At 37.5% G+C, this 23,976-nt stretch overlaps 1 protein-coding gene across 1 annotated transcript; it reads right to left on the bottom strand.

Annotated features, from left to right (window-relative positions):
- Positions 1-1,154: 1,154 nt before the first annotated feature.
- tgm2b (transglutaminase 2b) lies at positions 1,155-22,345 on the bottom strand. Its single transcript, XM_055213139.2, has 13 exons — positions 22,185-22,345; positions 19,880-20,059; positions 14,052-14,270; positions 13,796-13,914; positions 12,178-12,306; positions 11,845-12,025; positions 11,599-11,734; positions 7,173-7,276; positions 6,857-7,096; positions 6,453-6,728; positions 4,613-4,773; positions 3,335-3,471; positions 1,155-1,770 (listed from the first exon to the last, which is right to left on the bottom strand). The coding sequence occupies exons 1-13, from the start codon at positions 22,186-22,188 to the stop codon at positions 1,620-1,622; spliced, it is 2,037 nt and encodes a 678-aa protein (XP_055069114.2). The 5' UTR covers positions 22,189-22,345; the 3' UTR covers positions 1,155-1,619.
- Positions 22,346-23,976: the final 1,631 nt, after the last annotated feature.

The raw sequence follows: 23,976 nt of genomic DNA, 5'->3' as shown, positions 1-23,976 counted from the left end.
AATACACGGAAAATGCATCCTGGATTCTTCCGGGATCGTTTGATTTTTCTTGTTCACACTACCCTTTATTTGCCGCATCTGCAAGGTCCCGGAAAGACAAGTGACCTGTTTAAAGTCCTGCACTATCTTCTACGCAGCGTCGGAAGTTTGCATATTATTTGTTATTTCTCTCTCCAGAAACCATGCGTGTGCATTTTTGTTTTTGATAAGACTATTAGGAGTGAGTGACGCGACATTCTAGTGTGCTGGTGAATGATCTTAGCTTCAGAGTGGATATTTGACGAGCTCCCTGATCTCTGCTTTAATACAGTTTTCAGACATTTCTCATCGTGATTGTTTATATGCATTTAAAAAACCCATTTTGAGGAGCTGAACAATATATCTTGTTGGGAGGAGCGCAGAGATTTTCGTTTATTACAGCTTAAATGAGCACGTGACACGATATTCTTTTATGCTGCTGAATGATCTCCGTTTCAGTAAGTGACGAGATAACTTACCTGATATCTGCTTCTGTCCAGTTTGCTGACATTTCTTGTTGAGAATGTTGTAAATTTCTAATTTCAAAGAGTTGAACCAACTTCATGTTGCCATGACACGTGCGTCCTCACTACGACACGTGCGTCATTGTTTATGTTTTTCTGATAACTGCTTTAATCTAGTTTGCGACATTTCTCTTCGTGAATGTTGATATGCATGTAAATTTCTCGTTTTAAAGAGCTGAACCATAACTTTTGCTGTACGACACGCCAATTACGGCATTGTTTCGGCTTCTTGTTCACACAGATGGTTTTTCACGTATCTTACTAGGTCCTCTTTCCGGCAACAATCCCAGAAGATATACGGTACGTGTTTGCGTTCACACAGAAGCTTTTTGTATTTGTGAATGGAGTTTATGTGTGACAGTGTAGAGAATTTAAACACCGCCTCCAAAGTCAAATTGTAACGACTACTCATGTAGTCGACTACAGTTCTATGTGGACCGCAATCGCTGTGATTGGTCCACTATTACCCCTCCCATCAGGTAAAAAAACTGCATCAACAATTACTTTTCAACTACATCATCATGCTTGATTCTGATGAGGTCATTTAATCTTTTTGTCATCAAAGATGGAGTAGGATGATTTGCAACATGAAATCTGTATTTAACTTTAGTTATTTGACATTTTAGAGATGATCAGGACCCAGGATTACAGTATAGTTATTTTTAATGAATATTTTTTTTTAAATCTTAAATGCAATGATACACTTGAAGACGTGCAAGATGTGTTACTCTTCCATCTTAACATCCAAAATCAAATTGTTGTGGGTTCCTATGTTGTGGTTGTCTCTTTTACATTGTAATATTTCCCATAATGCATTGTGCCTTAAGCTTTCACTTTGACAACTTCTGTTTACACATCCAGGAATATTGCATCATGTACGGTATAATTCAGTGTGCTACAATTTGACATGATAATATTTATTGCCAGCTCTTTTGCATTGTGGTGTTGTTCGGTGTGCCACAGCATCCAGGCCAGCTTTTTACATTTTTACAAAAATACTGCATATAATAGACATTAATAATGAAAAGCAAATGTAAAACAGATACAATTTTCTTGCACAGGAATGGTTAATGGATCTCATTTTCCAATGATAACGTTCCTGTATCCTCTAACATGGCCCAACTTGTCACTATCAAAATCCACCAGGAGTTTACGCAGGCCGCTCTGAGTGGGAGTGAAGTAGATTTTAACTTTGGCCTCCTGCCCGGGTTCAATGCCGCAGTCGAGTCTGGACAGACAAAAACATTTGCATATTACACTTCAATCGAACAGCTTCACTGAATGTGATTTTTCTTGATTATTGTTATTGCTTTGTTTACAGTGAATATCAGTAGGTGTGAAGAACATGAATTTCTGAACTCCATACTTAGATCTCCCTACTGAGGAATCCAGCTAAAACCAGCGTGGGCTGGTAGCTGGTTTTAGCTGGTTTAAGGTGGTTTATGCTGGTCCTCCCAGCCTGACAATGCTGGTCATGCTGGTGGGCCAGCTGGTCTTCCAGCCTGACCAGCTCAGTCCAGCTAGACCAGCTTAAAATGTGACCAAAACACAGCTAGACCAGCTTCCTACACCAGCTAAAACCAAGCTGGAGACCAACTAAAACCAGCTCACCAGCTTATGCTGGTCTTAGCTGGATTTTTCAGTAGGGCTGGCATTAATCTCTACACAAAAATACATTATTTTGTCTCTATCAATGTCGGTACACACAGAAAAAAATGGTCTCTAGCTTTCACTGGTGGTATGGTACCCAGACAACAGACAAGTCCGGGCTGGGTCTGGCCTGAAGTCAGCAGGTCCTGAACGGATCCAGTGTGGATCAGGGGCCTCATCTATCAAATGCTATGTAGACAACTTTGTAGAAACATTTGATCTTACAATAATTTCTTAAAAGTGCGTACATGTGATTCAAAAACGAACGTGCGCACAGAAAACACGGGTATAGATGTAAAATCTATAATTTGCAAATGATCTTGAAATTGTGCGCAGCTAAATAGTTTCAAATCTCTGCATAAAAAATGCCTAATTAATGTCATTGACATATGAAAGAGCACCTGTCATTGTTTAAATCGTTTTTGAGCAGCAAGAATGTCTTATATTTTTAAAAACTTGCAGCAATCGGAAAAGCAAAAGTGCGTACGTCTGCTCAGACCCTGACTCTCACTTTTCCACGTCTAAGCCAGTATTTATAAATATGGACTTTGTCATGGATTTTTGCGCATGCACACTTTGCTATGAAATCTGTGCGTGCACATGGTTTATAAATGAGGCCCCTGCAGTCTGGGTACCGTCAGAGGAACATGCTGGAACCAAATCTGTACCCAAGTGGACCTTTTAAGAGTACAGCCGCAGTGACAACTTGCAAACATTTTTTTTCCCATTGACAATGTATTTAACAAATGCAAAGTATTATAATGTACAGTTTAGGTCTATGGCCATATGTTTACTTACAGAATACAGGTTCCTATTTTTTTGATTGCCTTAATGAAATAACCATGATTTTATCACAGATAAAACCCAAAAACATTACTTTAGTTTTGCTTCAATAACCATAGTTTAACCATTATTTTGGTAAGGGTTGTGACTCCTGAGCGATTTATTTGTGCAAGACAGAAATGTCATGAATAACTAGTTGATAGTGCAGTGTCGCTCCTATGAACAATCATTCACAGAAAAGTCAATTTTATATCAGTCTCCACCATAGTTTATCTCATCCAAAATGTGTCGGGTTTATGCATATGTTACCATCCAAAAAGTACATTCAGTTCTTTCTAGAGATGAAGCAGATTTCTTACTTCTCAGTGATGCTGTTGCCGCCTGTGAGGTTGGCGCCCTCTATGGTGAAACAGCAGCCTTGCAGAGGTTCTTGCAGTGGGTTCTGCAGTGTGAGCTCTGCTGCCAGCTTACGGTTCTCTTTGGGTTCTCCCAAAATCTGGAAAACATATTCACATTGGGATCTGAGTCGTATGTGGCTCAGCATTTTGGAGTTGCCATGAGCTACTCGTAAAGTGATCTAGGTGTTTGGTTGTCATGCCCATATGGCAAAAAATGAATTTCTCTGGCCGAAAATATATTTTAAATGCTAAATACATTTTATATATTTTTAAATATGGAAATATACTGAGTTTTAACTTTCATATTTCAAAATGTATTTCAAGGGCAAGCAAATACATTTCTAATTTTACATAGCAAAAATGTATTATTTGCCAAAATATATTATACATTTCTGCTATAAGTATATTTTTTAAGTTGAGAATATGTGAATATATTTCCTTGGATTTAAATCAGACTGATCTCACGGAAAGTCATGTTATAGTCACGCAAAATTGTAATAATTTATTTGTGTCCATGGCACGAAATTCAGCTTTTATTCATGGCTTGAACAAGAATGTCTCTTTTGTGACACTCAAATTTATATAAATAGCTTTTTGTGGGCGTGGCACAACTTTCTTTTTCGTTTCATTTTATGTATTGTTTTCTCATTGTTTTTTTTTCCCTATTTTCTTACCATTGTTGCTTGGGGTTGGGGTTAGAATCACTTTCTGTTTTTTTTTAACCCAAACCTCAACTCTAACCCCATCTTCAGGCGAGAATAGTTTTAAAAGCGAAAGAAAAACATGTAGAAACCAGTACATCCTAACCCAAACCCCAAATCTAACCCTAACCCCAAGTGACAATGATTTAAAAACAAGAAAAATTAGAAAACAATACATAAAATGACACGAAAACGAAAGTCGTGCCACGGACACAAAAACAATTTATAAAAATTCAAAATTCATTACGAAAAAGACATTAATGCCCAAGACACGAAAAAAGCTGAATTTCGTGCCATGGACACGAAGAAACTAATACATCTTGCGCGACTATAACACAACTTTCCGTGAGATCAAGTTGCTTTAAATTAATAGAGGGCTAATCATATTTTTAAAGCTTTAAAAAGAATTTACAAACATTTTCCAAAATATACTTCAGCGAATATATTTTTGGCCATTTTTTGTATATTTGTATATTTTTTGCCATATGGGTGGTAATTTTTGCCATATGGGTGGTAGCGCGGTGTATAGCAAACATACCCTGATTTTGATCTCGGGGTTGTCCAGCACGACGTCACGCATGGCCATGACAGCTTCTCTGGTGCTGTAATCGATTAATAGAGCGCCCAGACGAATGAGGTTGTCCTCCGTTAGATTATTACAGTATTTACTGTAGTTCAACCGAAGCGGGACCTTCCTCTCTGAAATAAACACACAACACAAAAAATATTAGCATTTTGCTTTTATGCATTTCAGTGTTTCCCATACATTGATTTATTTGTGGTGGCCCACCACAGAATCAACACTGGCCCCCACAAATAGAATTTTCATGATTCCCATTTACATTTTTATTTCACCATTTAAAACAGCTTCATTCGGCTTAAAATATAATTTGATATATAATACAGATCAAATACAGATACAGATCAAAAAGTAGAAGTGAAACATATTTCAGGTGCCAACACTAGATCAAACGCAAACACAACATGATGACGTCACATATATGCTAATTAGCGGGTGACGTCATCACCACCACACTCTCCTCAAAATCCTGTGGGAAACACTGCATTTAGCAGACACTTTTATCACGTGTCTGGCATCAAACACATAATACCACAACGTTGATAATGTAAATTAAGGTTTATTTTGACTAGAAGTGGGTTACTCATAGTCGAGTGTAGTTAACCTTGATGGTAAAATGATTTTGGCAAGCCGTTTTAACTTTTATTCATTGTGTTCTTGATATCAACAATTCAATTTTCACTAGTTAAAATTGTAATTCTTGATATCAGATATTACATTCCCACTAGTAACAATGTTAATTCTTGATATCAGCAATTTAATTCTTGATATCAGCAATTTAATTCTTGATATCAACAATTCAATTCTTGATATCAGCAATTTAATTCTTGATATCAACAATTCAATTCTTGATATCAGCAATTTAATTCTTGATATCAACAATTCAATTCTTGATATCAACAATTCAATTCTTGATATCAACAATTAAGTTATTGATATCTGTAATTGTATTTTCACTAGTGAAATGTCACCATAGGTTGCCATTCAAATTCAATTGTTGATATCAAGAATTACATTTCCACTAGTAACAATGTTAATTCTTGATATCAACAATTCAATTCTTGAAATCAACAATTCAATTCTTGATATCAACAATCGAGTTCTAGATATCAAGAATTCAATTGTTACTAGTTAAAATGTTAAGTCTTGATATCAATAATTCGATTGTCACTAGTGACAATTTTAATTTCTGATATCATGAATGGGATTGTTACTAGTAAGAAAGCCATTTTAGATATCTGAAATGATATTGATATCAGAAATACAATTTCAGATAACGGAAATTAACATTGTTACTAGTGACAATCGAATTATTGATATCAAGAATTAACATTTTAACTAGTAACAATTGAATTGTTGATATCAAGAACTTGATTGTTGATATCAATAATTAAAATCTTGATATCAATAATTAAAATCTTGATATCAATAACTGAATCGTTGATATCAAGAATTAACATTGTTACTAGTGGAAATGTAATTCTTAATATCAAAAATTGAATTTGAATGGCAGCCTATGGTGATATTTCACTAGTGAAAATACAATTACATATATCAAGAATTGAATTGTTAATATCAAGAATTGAATTGTTGATATCAAGAATTAAATAGTTAATATGAAGAATTATCATTGTTATTAGTGGAAATGTAATTGTTGATATCAAGAATTAAAAATTTAACTAGTGAAAATTGAATTGTTGATATCAAGAACTCAACGAATAAAAGTTAAAATGGCTTGCCATAAAATGATGGCTATTGCTTGCTGGGTTTGGTTGATAACTCATACAGTACTGCTCACCTGCTCCGGGTGCGAGCTCTACGTTGAGCAGATCTTTGAAGCCACACTCTTTCCCAGTGACTCCAGTATAGGAGACGGCCCGTGATGCAAACACCAGACGACACTTCTTCTCCTCCTGCGTGTTATTCGTCGCTATGGCGAACACGTCAAAGTCGCAGCCTTTCTTGATGCCCGCAGACAGCTTGATGTCGACGTGCAGCCCGGGGTTTGCCTGTTCCTGCAGTAATTTATTCTGGTGATTCGCTTTCTCAAAGACCTTTCGCTCCTCCGGAGAACCTGGACGAGACATCAGCGGTCACAAACCATCCACATTTGAAGCCTCCGGAGAAATGTTTAATACAAAGATTTGCTTCTTATGTTTGTATCTGAGCACAGTGTGAGATTGTGTGTGTGTGTGTTCAGACCTTCAGGATATTTGTACAGGTGTGTGATGTCTTCTCTCTCATCCCGGCCCACACTTTTAGTGCTGATCTTCTGTCCCACCTTCTGGTCATTCACGATTTTTTTCGTGCTTCCATCTTTATACTTGAGGAAGTACACTAAATCTGCGTTCACCTCGGCAAACACAAACGCAGCGTCGTACTTTAGCGTCAGTTCTCCTTCCTTTATGGCCCGCACGGGAACCGGGCCGCAGCAGTACACCCCTGAGAAACACATTTATCAGTCTGTTACTTGTGTTCATTCATGGCAGATGAAGGAAGCGACAGAATACGCCCAGACCTTCACTCTTCTCCTGTGGTGTTGGGTCACTCGCTTGCCAGCCGTCGAAGCCCGGTGGAAGGTCCGGTCGGGTCATCCAGCTCTCCACCCAGCAGTGGTAGTTCCTGCGACAGATGCACCAACACATGATGAACATAACAGCAACAACAACTCTTGAAGTACTGATAACATGACAGATTCCTGCTTTTATCATGAAAATATCTTCAAACATGCTTAAAAATACAGAAGGCATTAAAGGGGACATAACATAAAAATCTTTTTCCATGTTTAAGTGCTATATTTGGGTTCCCAGTGCTTCAACCTAGAAAATGTGAAAAGATCAACCTAGTAACTTAGTTTTGGTAAACCATTCTCTGCAAGCATGTGAAAAAATAGATAATTGAAATTTGGCTCCCCTTGTGATGTCAGAAGGGGATAATACTGCCCCTTAATTTGCAATATCCAACCACGACACTGCCATTTAGTGCAGAGAGAGAGAGAAAAGAATTGACAGCACTATTGAGTTTCAATTTCAACAAACCACCATTATGGTGATCAGTGTTTGCATTTTATCAGCTCATTTGCATTTAAAAGGACACACCCAAAAGCAGCAAATTTTTTCTCACACCTTCAAAATGGCAATTTTTACATGCTACAATAAATTATCTATATGGTATTTTAAAGCAACACTATGTAGTTTCCATGTAAAAATGACTTACAGCTCCCCCATGTGGTTGAAAAGCGCAACAGTGCCTGGTATCAGACACTCTCCTGCAGGAAGGGGAAGGGGAGGGGCTGTGTGCTCTACCCGCTCACGCGACTTTCAGAATGTGCTTGTAGCAGCTAGGAGGCTGCTCAGGTTGCAGCAGCAGTAGAATTCGTCCAGTTAAGAGTTGTTCTATCACTGAAATAATTTTAGAGACATTATTTAAAGGTCGACAAACTACATAGTGTTGCTTTAAAGGCATTCCATGCAGTTTGACGTTTTTGTCAAACAGCGACCCCTAGAGTCACTGGGGAAAACTTGCAACTGTCGTAATTTCGCACCCCCACTCTGTACGTACCTGTAAGGATAGTGTTGGGCGTGAATATGCTGCAGAGATGGACTCCGAAGATAATGACCAGGGAATGTTTCACAATTTCATACAAATATTAGGCTACTGCATGTCTACTAAACTACAGATGATGGTAATAGGATAATAAGAAGTTTATGCCAAGTGTAGAGTAGGCATATAATAATAAAGTAGCCTACCGCGTTTGCTGGCTTATTACGTTTTTACAAGATTGCAGCTTAATCACAAGTAAACAGTCTATAGTCTAACGTTATGTGTACTGTATAATTTCATTTGTTATTTAATTGTAAACATTACAAAATGCATTGACAAAGTTAATTGTAATGTATACGTTGCATTATTTCATAACATTGGCCGTTATTCGTTGGCCATAAGAAATCGAAATTAGACAAATGACTACGTACACAACACAACACTTGAGTTTAGATGGCAAAAAAAACATGTAAGAGAAACGAGTGTTTGTTAGCAAGTCTGCTAAATGTTCTTATGATCGTAAGCTAGCTAGACCCATGTTGAAGTTATTTTACTGGTCTAATTATCAACACTGGATGAATGAACAGCAAAAAATACGCAAGCAAGCGCAACCACATACAACATAGACCGCAAACAAATTTACAAATAAGAGATTTACTTACTTGTCCATCAACAAGATCGCCAGATCAGCATCCCTTTTGCATCAAGTGCTGTCTATTAGCTCACGCCAACGAGTAAAAACCTGACCGAGTGGGACTCTTGTCCGGTTCCTAACTCGGTCAGATTCTCTTTTTCGCTTTCTACTCTTTTCCGAACGGGTTTTCTTAGCTGTTTCCCTCATTGAGCATCACGTCTCATATGCGCGCATGCAGTTGTTATAGGCTTGTTTGACTTCATGCAGCGCCGCAGGAACCGACAGCCGGATGACGCCAAAGCGCCGTCTCGGATCATTCTCGCGGTACTTCTACGTCATCCGACTGCCGGCTCCTGCAGCGCCGCACGAAGCCGAACAAGCCTAACGTGTGTGACGTCATTGCCGTAAAGCAAGTCGTGATTCTCGCAAGATTTGTCAGGGGTGGTTCTCTCAAGCTTGCATTGGTGGTTTTGCTAGCGGCGTCCTCCCCGAGCTTCAACAGGAGGATGATTCGCCATACTATGACTTCGTTTACCATCACAATGACTTTGAAGCTGTTATATTAAGGTAAAATAACTGCATAGTGTGTCTTTAAGCTAAAACTTCACATATGTACTCTGGGGACAACCAATATTTATTTTAAATCTTAAAAAATGTCCCACGTAAGACACTTCTATCAATAAACAGCTAAATGTCATTGCCTGAAAAAAACAGAAGAAAGTAGTAGTTTACCCAAAAATGGTACTCATTGACTATATAATCATATTAATTCATACTTTGAAAAGTCTATGGGATCCATTTTTTGGGTGTCCTACTCCTTTAAAGCAATAAGGATCTTTATTCTGTTGATATTTTGATAAATGATGTTTAGGAGGTGGTTGATGGTACCCATTGACTTTTATAGTAAGAAAAAATACTATGGAAGTTAATAGGAACAGTCAGCTTAACATTATTTATTAAAAATAAATATCTCAAAAATAAAACTCATCACTGCAAAAAATGATTTTTACACATTGTGTGTGCCATGCCATTCAAGGCGCCACTTCATGTCCAAACAAATGAAAGGGCCAACACAAGCCGTGCCAAAAACAGCGACGGGAGCAACGCATTACAAAGTAATTCTGTTACTGTAATTCCACTACTTTTAGCGGTAATGAGCATGTAACGAAGCATGTAATCAAGTGAACTTGATTTAAAAAAAATACTTTGTTACGTGCTCATTACCGCTAAAAGTAGTGGAATTACAATAACGGAATTACTTTGTAATGCGTTACTCCCATCACTGTTTTTAACACAACTTGTGTTGTCCCTTTCATTTATTTTAACATGAAACAACGCGTTAAATGGCATGACACACACAATGGCAAAAAATGATGTGTTAATTTTTTACACGTGTACATGTTTCACAACAACATGTGGATGAGTAAATGATGACAGAATTTAAAGTTTGTGTGAATGATCCTTTTATCTTTTTCCCCGCCATTGATGAGTTATCTCGTCAATTAAGAGAAAACGCTTTAATGCCAATAGTCCCTTTCACACATACAGTCTTTACTGGTAATTTACTGGTAAATTGCCGTTAACATGTCATGTGTGAACAGAACCTTTCCGGTAAATCAGTGCTCCCAATTTACCAGTAAGACAGGTTGTAAGATTACCAGTAATTTACCGGTAAGCGCTGTGTGTGAACGAAAATTATAGGATTACCGGCATTTAGAACGGACGACGTCAGACCGTGCTGACAGCTTCGGGCCAATCATAGCGTTTTAATACAGATGACGCGTTTACCCCCGCAGTGTTTACTGCCGTTTCCACACACATGCTGCTTGAAAGTTGAGCACACCTGAAGTTGTTTAAAACAGCTTACCGCCGAATTGCCGACGTCCTTAGCACGCCCTCTGTGAAGCCTAAAGTGCAAACAGTAGTGTTGTTAAAAACGCATTTTCGGTTTGACGTCGTCTCATTCAATGTTGTTTGGTCATGAGCAAGTTCACGACTGTTTACCACAGACGTGAAAACAACAAAATACGGACCGTGGTTATGAACGACGTGGATTGTCTACAAATACAACACTGAGCTCGCCGCGTGCTACAGGTACTTCCGCTTTCTCAACGAATTTACCGGTATTTTGATACTGATGTGTGAATGATGTCTTACTGGTAAAATAACGGAATGCCACTGCGTGTGTGAACAGCACATTTTTGTATTTACCGGTAAATTCATTCTGGTAAATTCATGGTAATTTACCAGAATTACTGTGTGAAAGAGGCTAATGACAATTTTTTACAGCAATCCATATTTCTGGTATTATTCACCAGATGGCGCTCTTACCCAACTTATAAAACACTAAAGCATCCACTGATCCAAAAACAGTAAAAACTCTGTGTTTGTTTTGATCATCGCTCTGAATCTGATTTCTAACCAAAGTCCTTTACAAAAATGCAATTATTTCAGCTTTTTGCTCAAAATTTTGTATTTTTAAGGAAACCTACCAATATTTGAGAGGTAATAAAAAGAAAACAAATTAAGGTAAGATAAAATGTTGTTGTTTTTTTAAAGCAGAGTGTCTGTTCTTTCATTTTATATAGTGTATGTTTTGTTTATATATTTAAAGAATACATTTTTCTGGAAGGCATTAAACTTTTTTGGAAATCATAAAAAAGTTGTACTGGCTGGCAAAAAAAAAAAAAAACACTGTCGGGGAAAGAGTTAATAGAATCTGTAATTGTATAATATTTATGTCTTCAAAGCAAGCTGTTGTTCATACCATATCATATCTTTGCTGGTCCCGATGGGTTCTCCTTTCTCATTAACATAACGCTCGATTATGAGGTTGCTGTTGGTGTCATGAGCAGAAAGGTAATTTGTTACGACTCTGCATGGGATCCCCAGAGCACGAGCCACTGAAAACAAACCAGATACACATAACTGCAGTAGTCGTGAACACGCTTGCATTAAACACATGCAATACAAGATGATTCATCAGTGTAAATAAGGGCGAATGTTGAAATACCTGTGCAGGCAACAGCAGCAAAGACCCAACACTGACCGTAGCGCACAGCCATACAAGACGAGCGGTCCCATGTCTTGAGAATATCAACACTGCTCCTCCAGGACATGGGACTCACACCACCATCAAACGTGTCTCTCCAACATCCCTCCAGTACACCGTTGTCTTGGTCATTGCTATTTATCTAAAAGACAATATAATGTGTCATGGTGATTCATTGTAATCCATGCAAACTGAGAAAACCACATGAAACTGGTGCTTTCCCTAAACCTGATGTTCACGATGATGACCTGTGTGAGGCGGTGTTGTGTAACAGAGCTGATGTCAGATTCTCACCATAGCACTGAGCACTCGTGTAACATAAATGACGTTTCTGCGTCCAGAACAGTCCTTCCCCGGGTTTTTCCTGTGTTTAGGGTTCATGTCCAGGATTCTCAAACAGGCGTCCAGCATGCCTTCCTCAAACTGAACAATACAATAAAGTTATATGTAAAATATATTTGTTTTCTCAAATCTTACATTAAAGGCAATATAAGAATGGCTACCATGATGAATAAATATTTCTTTATTTAAATAGTATAGCATTCGTTTTCTGTTTTAGCATTAAAGGGCACCTATTATGGAAAATCTTTTTTTACAGGTGTTTAGACATAAATGTGTTTTGGCAGTGTGTGAACGCAACAACCCTAAGATAAAAAATGAGACTGCATTAAACCAAAGCAGTCTCATTAGACATGCTGTTTTGATTCTCTTGTTAATGTGATGTCACACTGATACAGCCCCGCCCACGGACACTAACTGGTTATTTTTCACCCAATACAATAGCTTTTCTAAATGAGTTATTCTCACGAAATTAGACTTATGAGGTGTCATGAAACATTTTGATAAAAAAAAGTAAATGCAAAATAAGAAGCATACAGTTACAAACATCTCTTCATGTACTAGTCTGCACATAATTTCAAATGACATCATACAAACCAATTTGTAGTTTTTTCCACATTTAAGGGGGAAATTTTCATTACCGCAACGTGTCCATGACTGGATTTTGGTTCTTTGACATGTAAATTATTTTTATTAAAAAATCTAAAAAATAAAAAGCTTCAGTGCATGTTATACTATAAACATTTACAGTAAAGAAACATGTGGTATTTGGTGATTGGTAAATGTAGAGATAATAAAACGGAATATAAATGTGTCCAAGACCGATTTTCTCATCCTCCGCAACAATTTTTAATCATTGTTTAAGCCCTTGAGGAACTATTATTTTCAAAAAAATATTGTTGGAAGGGACATAATTGACTGTGACACGCAAGATGGCTACCAGGTAAGCAGTTTTAATTTTTTCTCTCCAGATAAAAGTTAACATTTTGTTTGTCATAGTACCTAGACAACTTTTTAGTTCTCATTACCGAAACATGAGTTTGTACATGCATATATTTAATGTAATATCATGTTGCGGTAATGATAATTTTTTAAAAATGATAATCTAAAAAAATGTAAATAATTCTATAGGAAATATGTTTTAAATCATCTGAAAATAATGGTTATAGTAAGTTCAGACCTTAATCTTATATGTGCAAAAAAAAATTGTCTTTAAGGGCTTTTCAAATAAATCTGATGCTGGACACCTTCTAAGTCTGGATTTCGTGAGAATCACCCAAATGTGTTTGTTAGCACATTTTAGCACTGATGCATTGTAAGATACTTTTGTTTCAGACAAAAGGGTTATTTTCAAACCAGTGTTGTGTCAAAAATGTACCCAGAAAATGTTTGTATTTGACCCAACAATGGGTTAAAACAACCAAGCATTTTATAAGGGGTAGCGTCATCCACTTGTGATCCGATCACATCTGTTGCTGTTGTGTGTCTAGGCTTTTTAAATTGTTGTTAGGGAGTGAAATCAGCATATCAATCTTCAAGCACTGTGTAATAGGACAGATGTGTTTCTTGGTACCTGTCCAAAGTCCCAGGCCAGCGGTATAGGGTACTTGGCATCGCCCCTAAAGATGATGCCATCCTGAGCCAAAACATACTCCCCAAGTTTTTCCTCACTATCCATGTACACCACATCTCCTGTAAGTCAGACGGTTTTAGTGGCTGGATGTTTACAGATTTCTATTCATGTGTCATTACCAGGTTACAATAACTTAAAAGATAATATGCTTATAATATGCTTATGCTTACACTCAAACCCATCCGTATTTACTTACTAGGACACCAGGGGTTAAACAACAGAATGAATTCAAACTGGAATCGTCCGTCTAGAGTCAGGATGTATCGTCCGATGGGCGCGTCAGGAGCCGCACAAATAGAAAGGCAAACGGTGTCTGCAGGTGGACTGGTGACCGCTGCACTCCAACGTGTGCTGTCGATCTCATCGCTGAGGTTGAAGACGGCTCTGGTGCCATACTGCTCCACGGGCTGAGGTCCTGTCCGATAATCACAGTTCAAACAGCGTTAACACCAACAGCGAAAAACACCTGCAAATGCTTTGTTTCAAACATTGTGGTGGTGACTTCCAGCAAGCTACAGCCGCCATTTCACAGTCTAGGTGAACTATAGATCTGATATAGTCTGGCTATGAGTAACGCACTTCTAGACAAAATAAACTTCAATTTGGTTACCAAAATGTCGTTTTGCCAAAATATCTTTGAGATGTTTGATATCACACCATTTAAGTGTTTGCTTTCATTTATTGATTTATTTTGGGGCTGTGGTTAGATGTCCAGACCATTCTCATGAAATGCACACAAATAGCACGCAGTGTGAAAAGTCATGCAATACAAAGCCAAATTCTATTTTTGCATGCACATGATACCCCAGTCCTTCCCATTCACTTAATACGGTGCATCTTTTTGTGTTGTTTTATGTATTGGTTTCTTTTTTTACCATTGTCCCTTGGGTTTGAGCTTAGAACAACTTTTTGTTATATTAAAAAATTACATCCTAAACCAAACCCAAATTCTACCATGGTTTAAAAATAGACAAAAACATGGGAAACCTATATATTAAATGTAATCCTAAAACAAATCCCAAATCTAACCCCAAACTCAAGTGACAATGGTTTAAAAAACAGAAAAAATATTGAAAAATTATTACATAAAACGACATGAACGGATGCACCATATTATGTGAATGGAAAGGACTAGTGAATCATATGCAAGCATTTGGCTTATGTATTGCTTTTTGACTTTTCACACTGCTTGCTATTTATATGAATGGGTACCCACCCGGAATGGGTTTGAAAGTCCCAATTTTGCCTTGTTTTAGCCTAGATGTCTGGGCTGTGTTTGGACAGATGTTGTCTTTTAAAAAATGCTTGTTGGGCTTTTAATTTGGTAGTAGAATTTTGTTAATTGACTAACTTAAAGTAACAAAATTACCTAACTTAACTACATCAATAGTGTAATATATGTGTTGAAAATAAGTATTACATTGTATTTCTTTGACTTTTAAAGCTGCTTGAGAACGGGAAACACTTTTTACACTGCAAAAAAGGATTTTCAAGAAAAACATTTCTTATTACTCCTGTCTTGCCCTCAGCAAAAACATCTCAAAATTCTTAAATTAAGATGCTTTTTCCCGATGAGCAAAACGATCCAAGAAAACAAGTCCAGTTTCCAGACCATAAATATTAAATTTAAGCAAATTTGTGCATAAAACAAGCAAAAAAATCTGCCAATGGGGTAAGCAAATTTTTCTTGAATTTTTCTTGATTTTAGTGTTTAAGAAAAATGTTCAAGATTTTTTTGCTTACCTCATTGGCAGATTTTTATTTATTTTTGCTTGTTTCATGCACAAAATCACTTAAATTTGATATTTTTTGTCTATAAACTAGACTTATTTTCTTGGGTCATTTTGCTCATTAAGAAAACGCATCTTATTTTTTAGATATTTTTACTGAAAACAAGACAAAAATACTAAGAATTTTTTTCTTGAAAATCATTTTTTGCAGTGTATTGATTAGCCAAATGAAGAAGAGCCCCTGTTATAATTTAACCTACGCCGAGTTGTTTTAACCCATTGTTGGGTCAAATGTAAATATTTTGTGAATTAATTTTACTCATGGCTGGGCTCGTCCCTTTTTGACCCAGCATTTAGACAGCATGCATTATATTAAAGTAAATTTATTGTATGCAGAACTTAAAGAAAATGTGCACTCTGGGTTAATTTTGACCCATAATGAGTAAACATTGGACAGAACACACCGCTGGGCCAAAACCGACCCAATTCTGGGTTGTTTTAACCCAACTGCTGGGTTATTATACCCCATGGTTGCATAACAACAACCCAACATTGGGTCATTTTTAACCCAGCGGTTTGTTCTGTGCAATATTTACCCATTATGGGTCAAAATTAAACCAGATATTTTAAGAGTGTGTAGTACGACTTTGTAAGCATCTGAAAGTTTGTGGATATTTGTGTGCTGGTATCATTATCAGACTTCTTAACTATTTTAACTAGCAAGCTGCTCTTAGTCAACCAGTTTTATCCTACCCAGTCTCATGTAGATGCATATAAATAGCACGAAGTGTAAAATTTGTGCAATATATACGCCAAATTTCACTTTGGTGTGCATATGATACGCAAGTCCTTCCCATTCACTTAAACGGCGCATCTTTTTTTTGTCATTTTATTTATTGGTTTCTTAAAATTTTTCTGTTTAATAAACCATTTCCACTTGGGTTCAGCGTTAGATTTGCTTAAGGAGGTTATTTAATATACAGGTTTCTCCATGTTTTTGTCTATATTTCAGCCATGGTCGCTTAGAGTTGGGGTTTGGGTTAGGATATCATTTTTATATAACAAAAAGTTGTTCTAACCCTAAACCCAAGCGAAAATGGTAAAAAAGAGCAAAAAATCGGAGAAACGACAAAAAAAATATGCACTGTTTAAGTGAATGGAAAGGAAAGGACTTGCATATGATATGCACGCCAAAGTGGAATTTGACGTATGTATGCACTATTTTTACACTTTGTGCTATTTATACGCAACTCCGTGAGACTGGGTTCGTTTTTTCAGCACAATCCGCTGGTGGATAGTGAACAATAAGGGCTCAGTCACACCAAAAGCGCTTTAAACGCTTGCAAACGCAAGGCGCGACGCACTGCCTTTTTTAAAAAAGAGCAGTGCAGCGCGGCTTTTCATATTGCTAAGCAACCACCGAGTCAGCTGTCTTGTCAATCAAATATTGAAGCGTGAGCGCTCTTTTGCTGTTAACTGTCATATTAGCAGAAACTTTAAAAAGAGGGCGCTTGCTCTGACCTTGTTTGAGGATAAGAGGAGCACAAACACGCAGGAGAGAGTGAGCGAGTGGAGTCCGGTTCTTCAAAGCAACTGTAAACTTCCCTCGCCACAACGTAAGGCCCGCCTCTCCCCTCATTCGATTGGACAATGGAAGACGCGAATGACGTCAGGCGCTCCTCCGCTCTCAGCGCTCCTTCAAAAACGCGTGCGCGGCAGGCGGCAGAAAACCGCAAGGCGCTCGGCGCGCATAAACAGCGCGCAAACGCGCCCTGCCCATAGAATATCATTCAAAAAAGGCGCCTGCAACTGCCATAAACGCTTTTGGTGTGACTGAGCCCTAAGGCTATACTGTTCCACCAGCACTAACAAGCACAAACCAGCTTTGACCGACATGCCGAATCTTCAGGAATGTGTCTACAGCTGCAGGATAGATCTCATTGACCCTGTTATTAAAGGCCATTGAACAATCACATACACTGGAATGTTATGAAATCAGAACTGGAGGTTTTCCAGAACGCCACTCCCGTCTCCAAAGCTCCGGGCATTGACTTAAATTACATTTCCTGTTAGTGTTGTAAGATTAATCAAACTGAGGTGAAAGTGTGAACTCTGATGGGAAAGCATTAGGGTACATTTAAGCGACCGTAGTGTAAATAAAAGGTAATGTTTGTTTAATGTCTTCTCAGACTCCATAATATTTCATTAAATGTCTACGGTGTGCAAATATTTAAAAAAAGGTTAAGAAAACCCCTTGAATGTGTGAAATTCATCACCGCTCTGTTACACAAGAAGGTTGTGGGTGGTCATTGGGTCGCTTATGTGGTTGCTTTGGTTGCAGGTTTGAAGAGCTCATCTCTAGTTCTTTATCATTCTGTTAACACAACACCTAGTAGACAGCATTAATGTGAACTTTTTAGAGGGCTAATCTCTTCACAGATTCTGTTCAACAAGCCAAAAGCTGCAGTCTTGTTGTCTTGACAGTAAGGTTATCTGGGTCTGTACAGACTTTTCCTGTCTGTGTGCCAAACATCGCCGATGTCCTCCTCTCTGTTCCATCACACATCCAACATAACACAAGTTACATAGAAAAGCAACACAACCGCTGCCAAACACAACACACGAGGATAGGCTTAAAAAGGTCTCTAAAGGAAACACTTTCTGGGACATTTGTTCCTATAATGTCAAATCAGGCCAAATCAATGTTGTTTAAATGTTTTATGTCATCCTAACTCTGTTACACGATGCCCTAAGTGACATCAGACCCACCTCATCCCCAAATAAACAATTAAATCCAGACAGCAGACGACCCCAGGCCAGATCTGGCCCAGAGTCGCCTGCTGTCTGTGCTTACCTATGTTTGATATACTGTAAAATAAATCAGATTCAAACCCTAATCATACGTGTTATTGTGTGACGTACATGTTTTTATTTTATAAAAGAATGTAATTTTTATGTCAATTGTCAGACACTTGATAACACATTGCAACCCTGACTGAAAAACACAATCTTGTGGAAATTGTATGTATGACTAATTCTAACCCCGTCTCACGAAATTGCGTACCTATAGTCACGTAAATTTTTGATTATTTTTCGTGGTACTGTCACGAATTTTCACATTTTTCGTGACCGTATCACGAATTTCTGTTTACGTGTGATTGTCACGTATTGATTACTCAGCTGCTTTTTCCTATTTTCAAACCATTTTCGCTTCGGTTTAGGGTTAGATTTGGTGTTTGCATTAGGATGTCACTTTAAGTATCGGTTTACATTAATTTTTCAGATTTTTTTTAATATTTTCAGATTTTTAAACCATTGTCGCCGGGCGTTAGGGTTAGAGTTGGATTTGGGTAAGAATGTCATTTTATGTAAATCTAACCCTAAACTGAAGCGACAAAATAAATACATTTCAACGACACGTAAACATAAATTCGTGATACGTTCACGAAAAAATGCAGAAATTTGTGACAATATCACGAAAAATAAAAAAAAATGTACATGACTATAGGTATGTAATTTTGTGAGACTTTTGTATATTTGTACACTTACATATATGTGTAAGATGATTTGTTTTTGCCCCTGTGATTTTCTGGTTAGGGGTGGAGTTTATTGTGTTTTTTTATAATAATCCTACATATTTGTATGATTCACTTCTTCTACTCGTAAAATGTGTACGAATTCCAGCGAGATCAGGCTGGACTGAATTAGCAGCCTAAAAGATGTATATAAATATACACTCACCTAAAGTATTATTAGGAACACATACTAATACTGTGTTTGACCCCCTTTCGCCTTCAGAACTGCCTTAATTCTACGTGGCACTGATTCAACAAGGTGCTTTAGAAATGTTGGCCCATATTGATAGGATAGCATCTTGCAGTTGATGGAGATTTGTGGGATGCACATCCAGAGAACGAAGCTCCCGTTCCACCACATCCCAAAGATGCTCTATTGGGTTGAGATCTGGTGACTGTGGGGTCCATTTTAGTACAGTGAACTCATTGTCATGAAAGCAATTTAAAATGATTCCAGCTTTGTGACATGGTGCATTATCCTGCTGAAAGTAGCCATCAGAGGTGGTCATAAAGGGATGGACATGGTCAGAAACAATGCTCAGGTAGGCTGTGGCATTTAAATGATGCCCAATTGGCACTAAGGGGCCTAAAGTGTGCCAAGAAAACATCCCCCACACCATTACACTATTGCATTGAGATATTGAACAGGTGTTCCTAATAATCCTTTAGTTAGTGAGTGTAAATGCAATAATGAATGTGTCAGGTGTACACAACATTACCTGTCTCTGCTTCAATATAAAGCTGAGTGGCTCCAGGCTGATAAGATCCAGAGTTAAGGTACAGGTTGATGGTGAAGGGTTGACCTCTCCTCACGATCAGCCGATCTGTGCCGTTTAACTCGGTGTGGTGGTCTGTGTTATTAAACTTGCATGCAAGGTCCCACGTACTGATATCCAGAGCTGTGAAAACACACGATAAAGAGTGATTATGATGCTTTTATTGTGTTATATTTACCCTGTGGTGTCTACTTACACCTCACCGTTCCACACATCAAGTCATTGTAAGTCCTTACATTTATTTCTCATTGATGTGCACCAATGTGCAGAAGTTAAATGGGTTGTTTGCACCATTGTGTGTTGTCCAAAAACTACAGTATTACCGTGGTACTTTGTACTTTGTTATTATTGATGTTTTATTAGGACACTGTAAACATTGTAAACTTTCCAGACGGCAGTCGTCCGGTTTTTGTGCCATTATTTGCAATAAATGACACCAAACAGTTTCAATGCATACATTCATGCTATTTCGAACTAGTGGAGAATTTTTAAGCCACATTTTCTCCCATGTCCTGATAACCATCCAAACATTTCCCCGAAGCAGGTGGGGTCTGCTTGTCATCTCCCTAAAGGCTTTAAGAGTTTTAAAGGTAACGCCTTGGAAATTTTGAGCTCACTTTCGACGGACAAGTCAGAATGAGAGTTTGTCACACTGTCAAGTCTGCAGTAAACTGGACAGCAAACAATACCTAAGATGATCAGAAGGACCTCCTAAACTTCTTGTTAAATGTGATTTTGTGCTTTATTTTGTGTGAGATGTTCTTGCAGAACACAGTCAGGGAACACAGTATTGTGTTACTCTGCGATAATGTGTTTCAGCTGGACCCTGACCTGTGTGTGTGTGTGTGTGTGTGTGTGTGTGTGTGTGTGTGTGTGTGTGTGTGTGTGTGTGTGTGTGTGTGTGTGTGTGTGTGTATAAGTTTGTAATTGGAGCATGTGGTAAAGATCTAAAGAATGTATTGTGCATGTGAAGCATGTGGTTTATGTTTAACAGATGCAGCCTTGAAGGGGCTTTAAAGAGAAATGAAGACCTATAGATGACAGACAGAGAGACATGGAGAGAGAGACAGAGAGATTGCAGATAGACTCTCTCTCTCTATCTGTGTACTCACTAACCTGCGGTGACCAAATTAGTCCCAGATTATTATGTGTGTTTGCATATTGGTGTGTTTTAGTGGGGGGTTGTCTCAGTGGGGTGTTGTCTGTTTTTTTATAAGTTTACCTTCTGTTGTAATATTTAAAAAATCTTTAAAACAAGTCTTTAAGATATGATATCTAACTGTTTGTGTGTGTGTTCCTAAGCCTTGGCTTGCATGCCTCTCTTTTGCATTTATTTCAATAGTTTGCATTTACTAAATAGGCCAGACTGTTTGCTGGTATAAAGCAGGATTTCTAGTGATGCTACAAACTCTTGAAAATGTCCAATTACGCAAGTGAAGGCTGCTTGAGAAAAAATACCCTTTCAATGTCCTTCCTCATTCAATGTAGTTTTCTATTTATGGATATGTGGATGCGGTACTATTTTAATCATTTGTAAATATTTTTCGTTGGGCACATGACGACACAGCTGTTTATAGGCTACTCTTATAAGACGAATCTCAAAGAACCTCTTTCACAGAGATGTGTAATGTTTGCATGCAGCGGGGTGGAAACTACAAGCAAACAGACAAACTTACAGTGAATTTATCAACACAACACACTATACATAAACTCACAAGTGACATCACACTCCTGACTAAACTTTATATTCACACAGAACAGAGATGCTTTAGACTGAACCAGTTCACAAACATGCTGAATTCAACAGTTACGTCTCTAAATTGTGCCTGGTTAATGTTATGAACGTCATGGGAAAAACAACACATAAATAAATAAAAGTTATGAATGCAAATGAATGCTTTTCACAATACATATTTTGACAGATCCATAGTGGACAAAATTGCAAGAAATTTATATATAAATAGATTGATTTATAGCACTATAAAAGATTAAAAGTGTTATTCCTATAGCAAAAAATAGAAAAAAATCACAAATACTTTAACTGCTGTAACACAATATAGCCTACAGTAGCGTTGTGATTGAGTTATATTTTATTTATAATTATAATAATTTTAAATCAATATGAAACATTTTTAGACTTCCAGTCATTTTTCTTTTAATAAAAATATTTTGACGTCATTAATAATCACAATTACAAAAGTAACAGTCATTATACAGATAAACACATGCATTTAAATTGCTTTCTTACCCATGATGTTGATCTGTCCTGATCCTGACGCGTCTGTGTTGTTCAGAGCGCGCGTGTCTTTATTGACCGCTACAGCGCGTGTACTCTAGTTGCGTCACTCAGAGAGCGACACGCCCACTCGCGAGTGAAATAGCAAACAGAAAGTACAGTAGATTTAGAGAAGTACAGTAACTCGCATTACATTAATTCACATTCATTTAAATGACAGCTGATCTACTACGCGGCAGTGGCAAGGACAGAAATTGTAAACTTCAGATGAGCTAAAAAAGGAAATAAAATAAAACAAGAAGAAATCTAGAAATGATACGCATATAAACACAGAAAAGAACAAAGTTACAAATAAAATATGTAAGCTACAATAGTGATTTTCCTTTTGTCTTCTGTTGTTTGATTAACATATTGTAATGACAAAAAGTGTCAGTACCCTCAAGAAATCTGCTTATGTTTAGACCGAATAAGCACAGATCCATTTTGGCACACATCTGATTTCTTTCTAAACTTTGCGCTCCCTTTAACACATAACGAACTGTTTTTTTGAGAATACTTGCCAAGACTGAGGTATTTTACAGATAATTTTGTGTGTATGTTTCTTGTCAAGCGCCGAGAGATTTAGTGTTTGCGTGCTTTTCATTTGAGTATGTGTGTGCGCCTGCGCGCACCGATAACAGTTCACTTTAAAGGGATAGTTCGCCCAAAAATTCTGTCATCGTTTAGGCTACTCACCTCCGTGTTGTTACAAACCTGTATAGACGGTTTCATCGGACGCACGTGATACACGTCTGGATCCGAACCTTACTTCCGGTTTCGTTTTTTAATGGTCTGACTAGTTGCTAAACTGGTCTCTTGAACAAATGCCTCGTCGAAAATAACAAATGTTTTGGTTTCCTAGGTAATCTATGTGTTGTTTTTTTGCTTGTTATATAAATAAATTACGTTTAAAGAACTTTGTTGTTATTTATTCTTAGCGGAGTTTACCGGAAGTTACGTGCGGAACGCAACAGGCGCTTGTTTATGTTGTTACTGCTGAAACGGTCTATACATTTCGTCGTTCTGATGAACACAAAGGAAGATATTTTGAGAAATGTTTGTAACCAAACCATTTGTGGACCCACAGTCAGAAGAGACACAAAATATTTTTTGGGAAACGCAGAAGAAATCACGCATAAATTATGATAATCTCTTTAATAATAATTAGCAGTAATTATGCAGCTGGTTGCCAGTAACTTACTGTAGAATATAAAGACTGAAAATGTTTAATGTTCATTTAACTTTGAACAAACTGATGCCAGTAAATAACATCAATGTAAAATCTACAGTAAGTTACTGTTAACCAGCTGCCAGTCATACTGTCATTTCTACAGAATTTTTTTACAGTGTACTCAACAGAAAGTTGTGTTTCTAAACCTTGCAAATGTTAAGCCATTTTAAACAATTTGAGTGCAAGAAGAATTTAAAGGAATGGTTCACCTAAAAATGAAAATTCTGATCATTTACTCTCACACTCTAAAAAAATTGGTGGTAAATAGCACTTAAACCTCGCAATCATAGGGGAACCATTTTTAGTGCTATATAGCACATAAAGAACCATACGGGGGTGATATAGCAAATATCTATATACGTAGATAGCGCCGTTCTATGCTGGTGAATGATCTCAGCTTCAGAGTGGATATTTGACGAGCTCCCTGATCTCTGCTTTAAAGGTAGAGTAACAGATTTGATCCTGAAACATTTTTAGTTATGCTGGTTAAAAGTCTCCTCACATCCTGATAGCAATCACTGTGTTAAGTTGTTT

This window comes from Misgurnus anguillicaudatus, chromosome 8 (assembly GCF_027580225.2).
Source record: "Misgurnus anguillicaudatus chromosome 8, ASM2758022v2, whole genome shotgun sequence".
Classification (NCBI taxonomy): domain Eukaryota; kingdom Metazoa; phylum Chordata; class Actinopteri; order Cypriniformes; family Cobitidae; genus Misgurnus; species Misgurnus anguillicaudatus.
The sequence above is the reverse complement of the archived record's forward strand: the minus strand, read 5'-3'. Positions and strand labels throughout refer to the sequence as shown.

Bases quoted from the DNA above. Each gene is read 5' to 3' on its own strand.
- tgm2b (XM_055213139.2), bottom strand. The intron at 12,307-13,795 runs GTACCAAGAAAC...TGTATTGTTCAG, and splicing joins TGGCCTGGGACTTTGGACAG to TTTGAGGAAGGCATGCTGGA. The intron at 4,774-6,452 runs GTGAGCAGTACT...TGTTTATTTCAG, and splicing joins AGAGCTCGCACCCGGAGCAG to AGAGGAAGGTCCCGCTTCGG.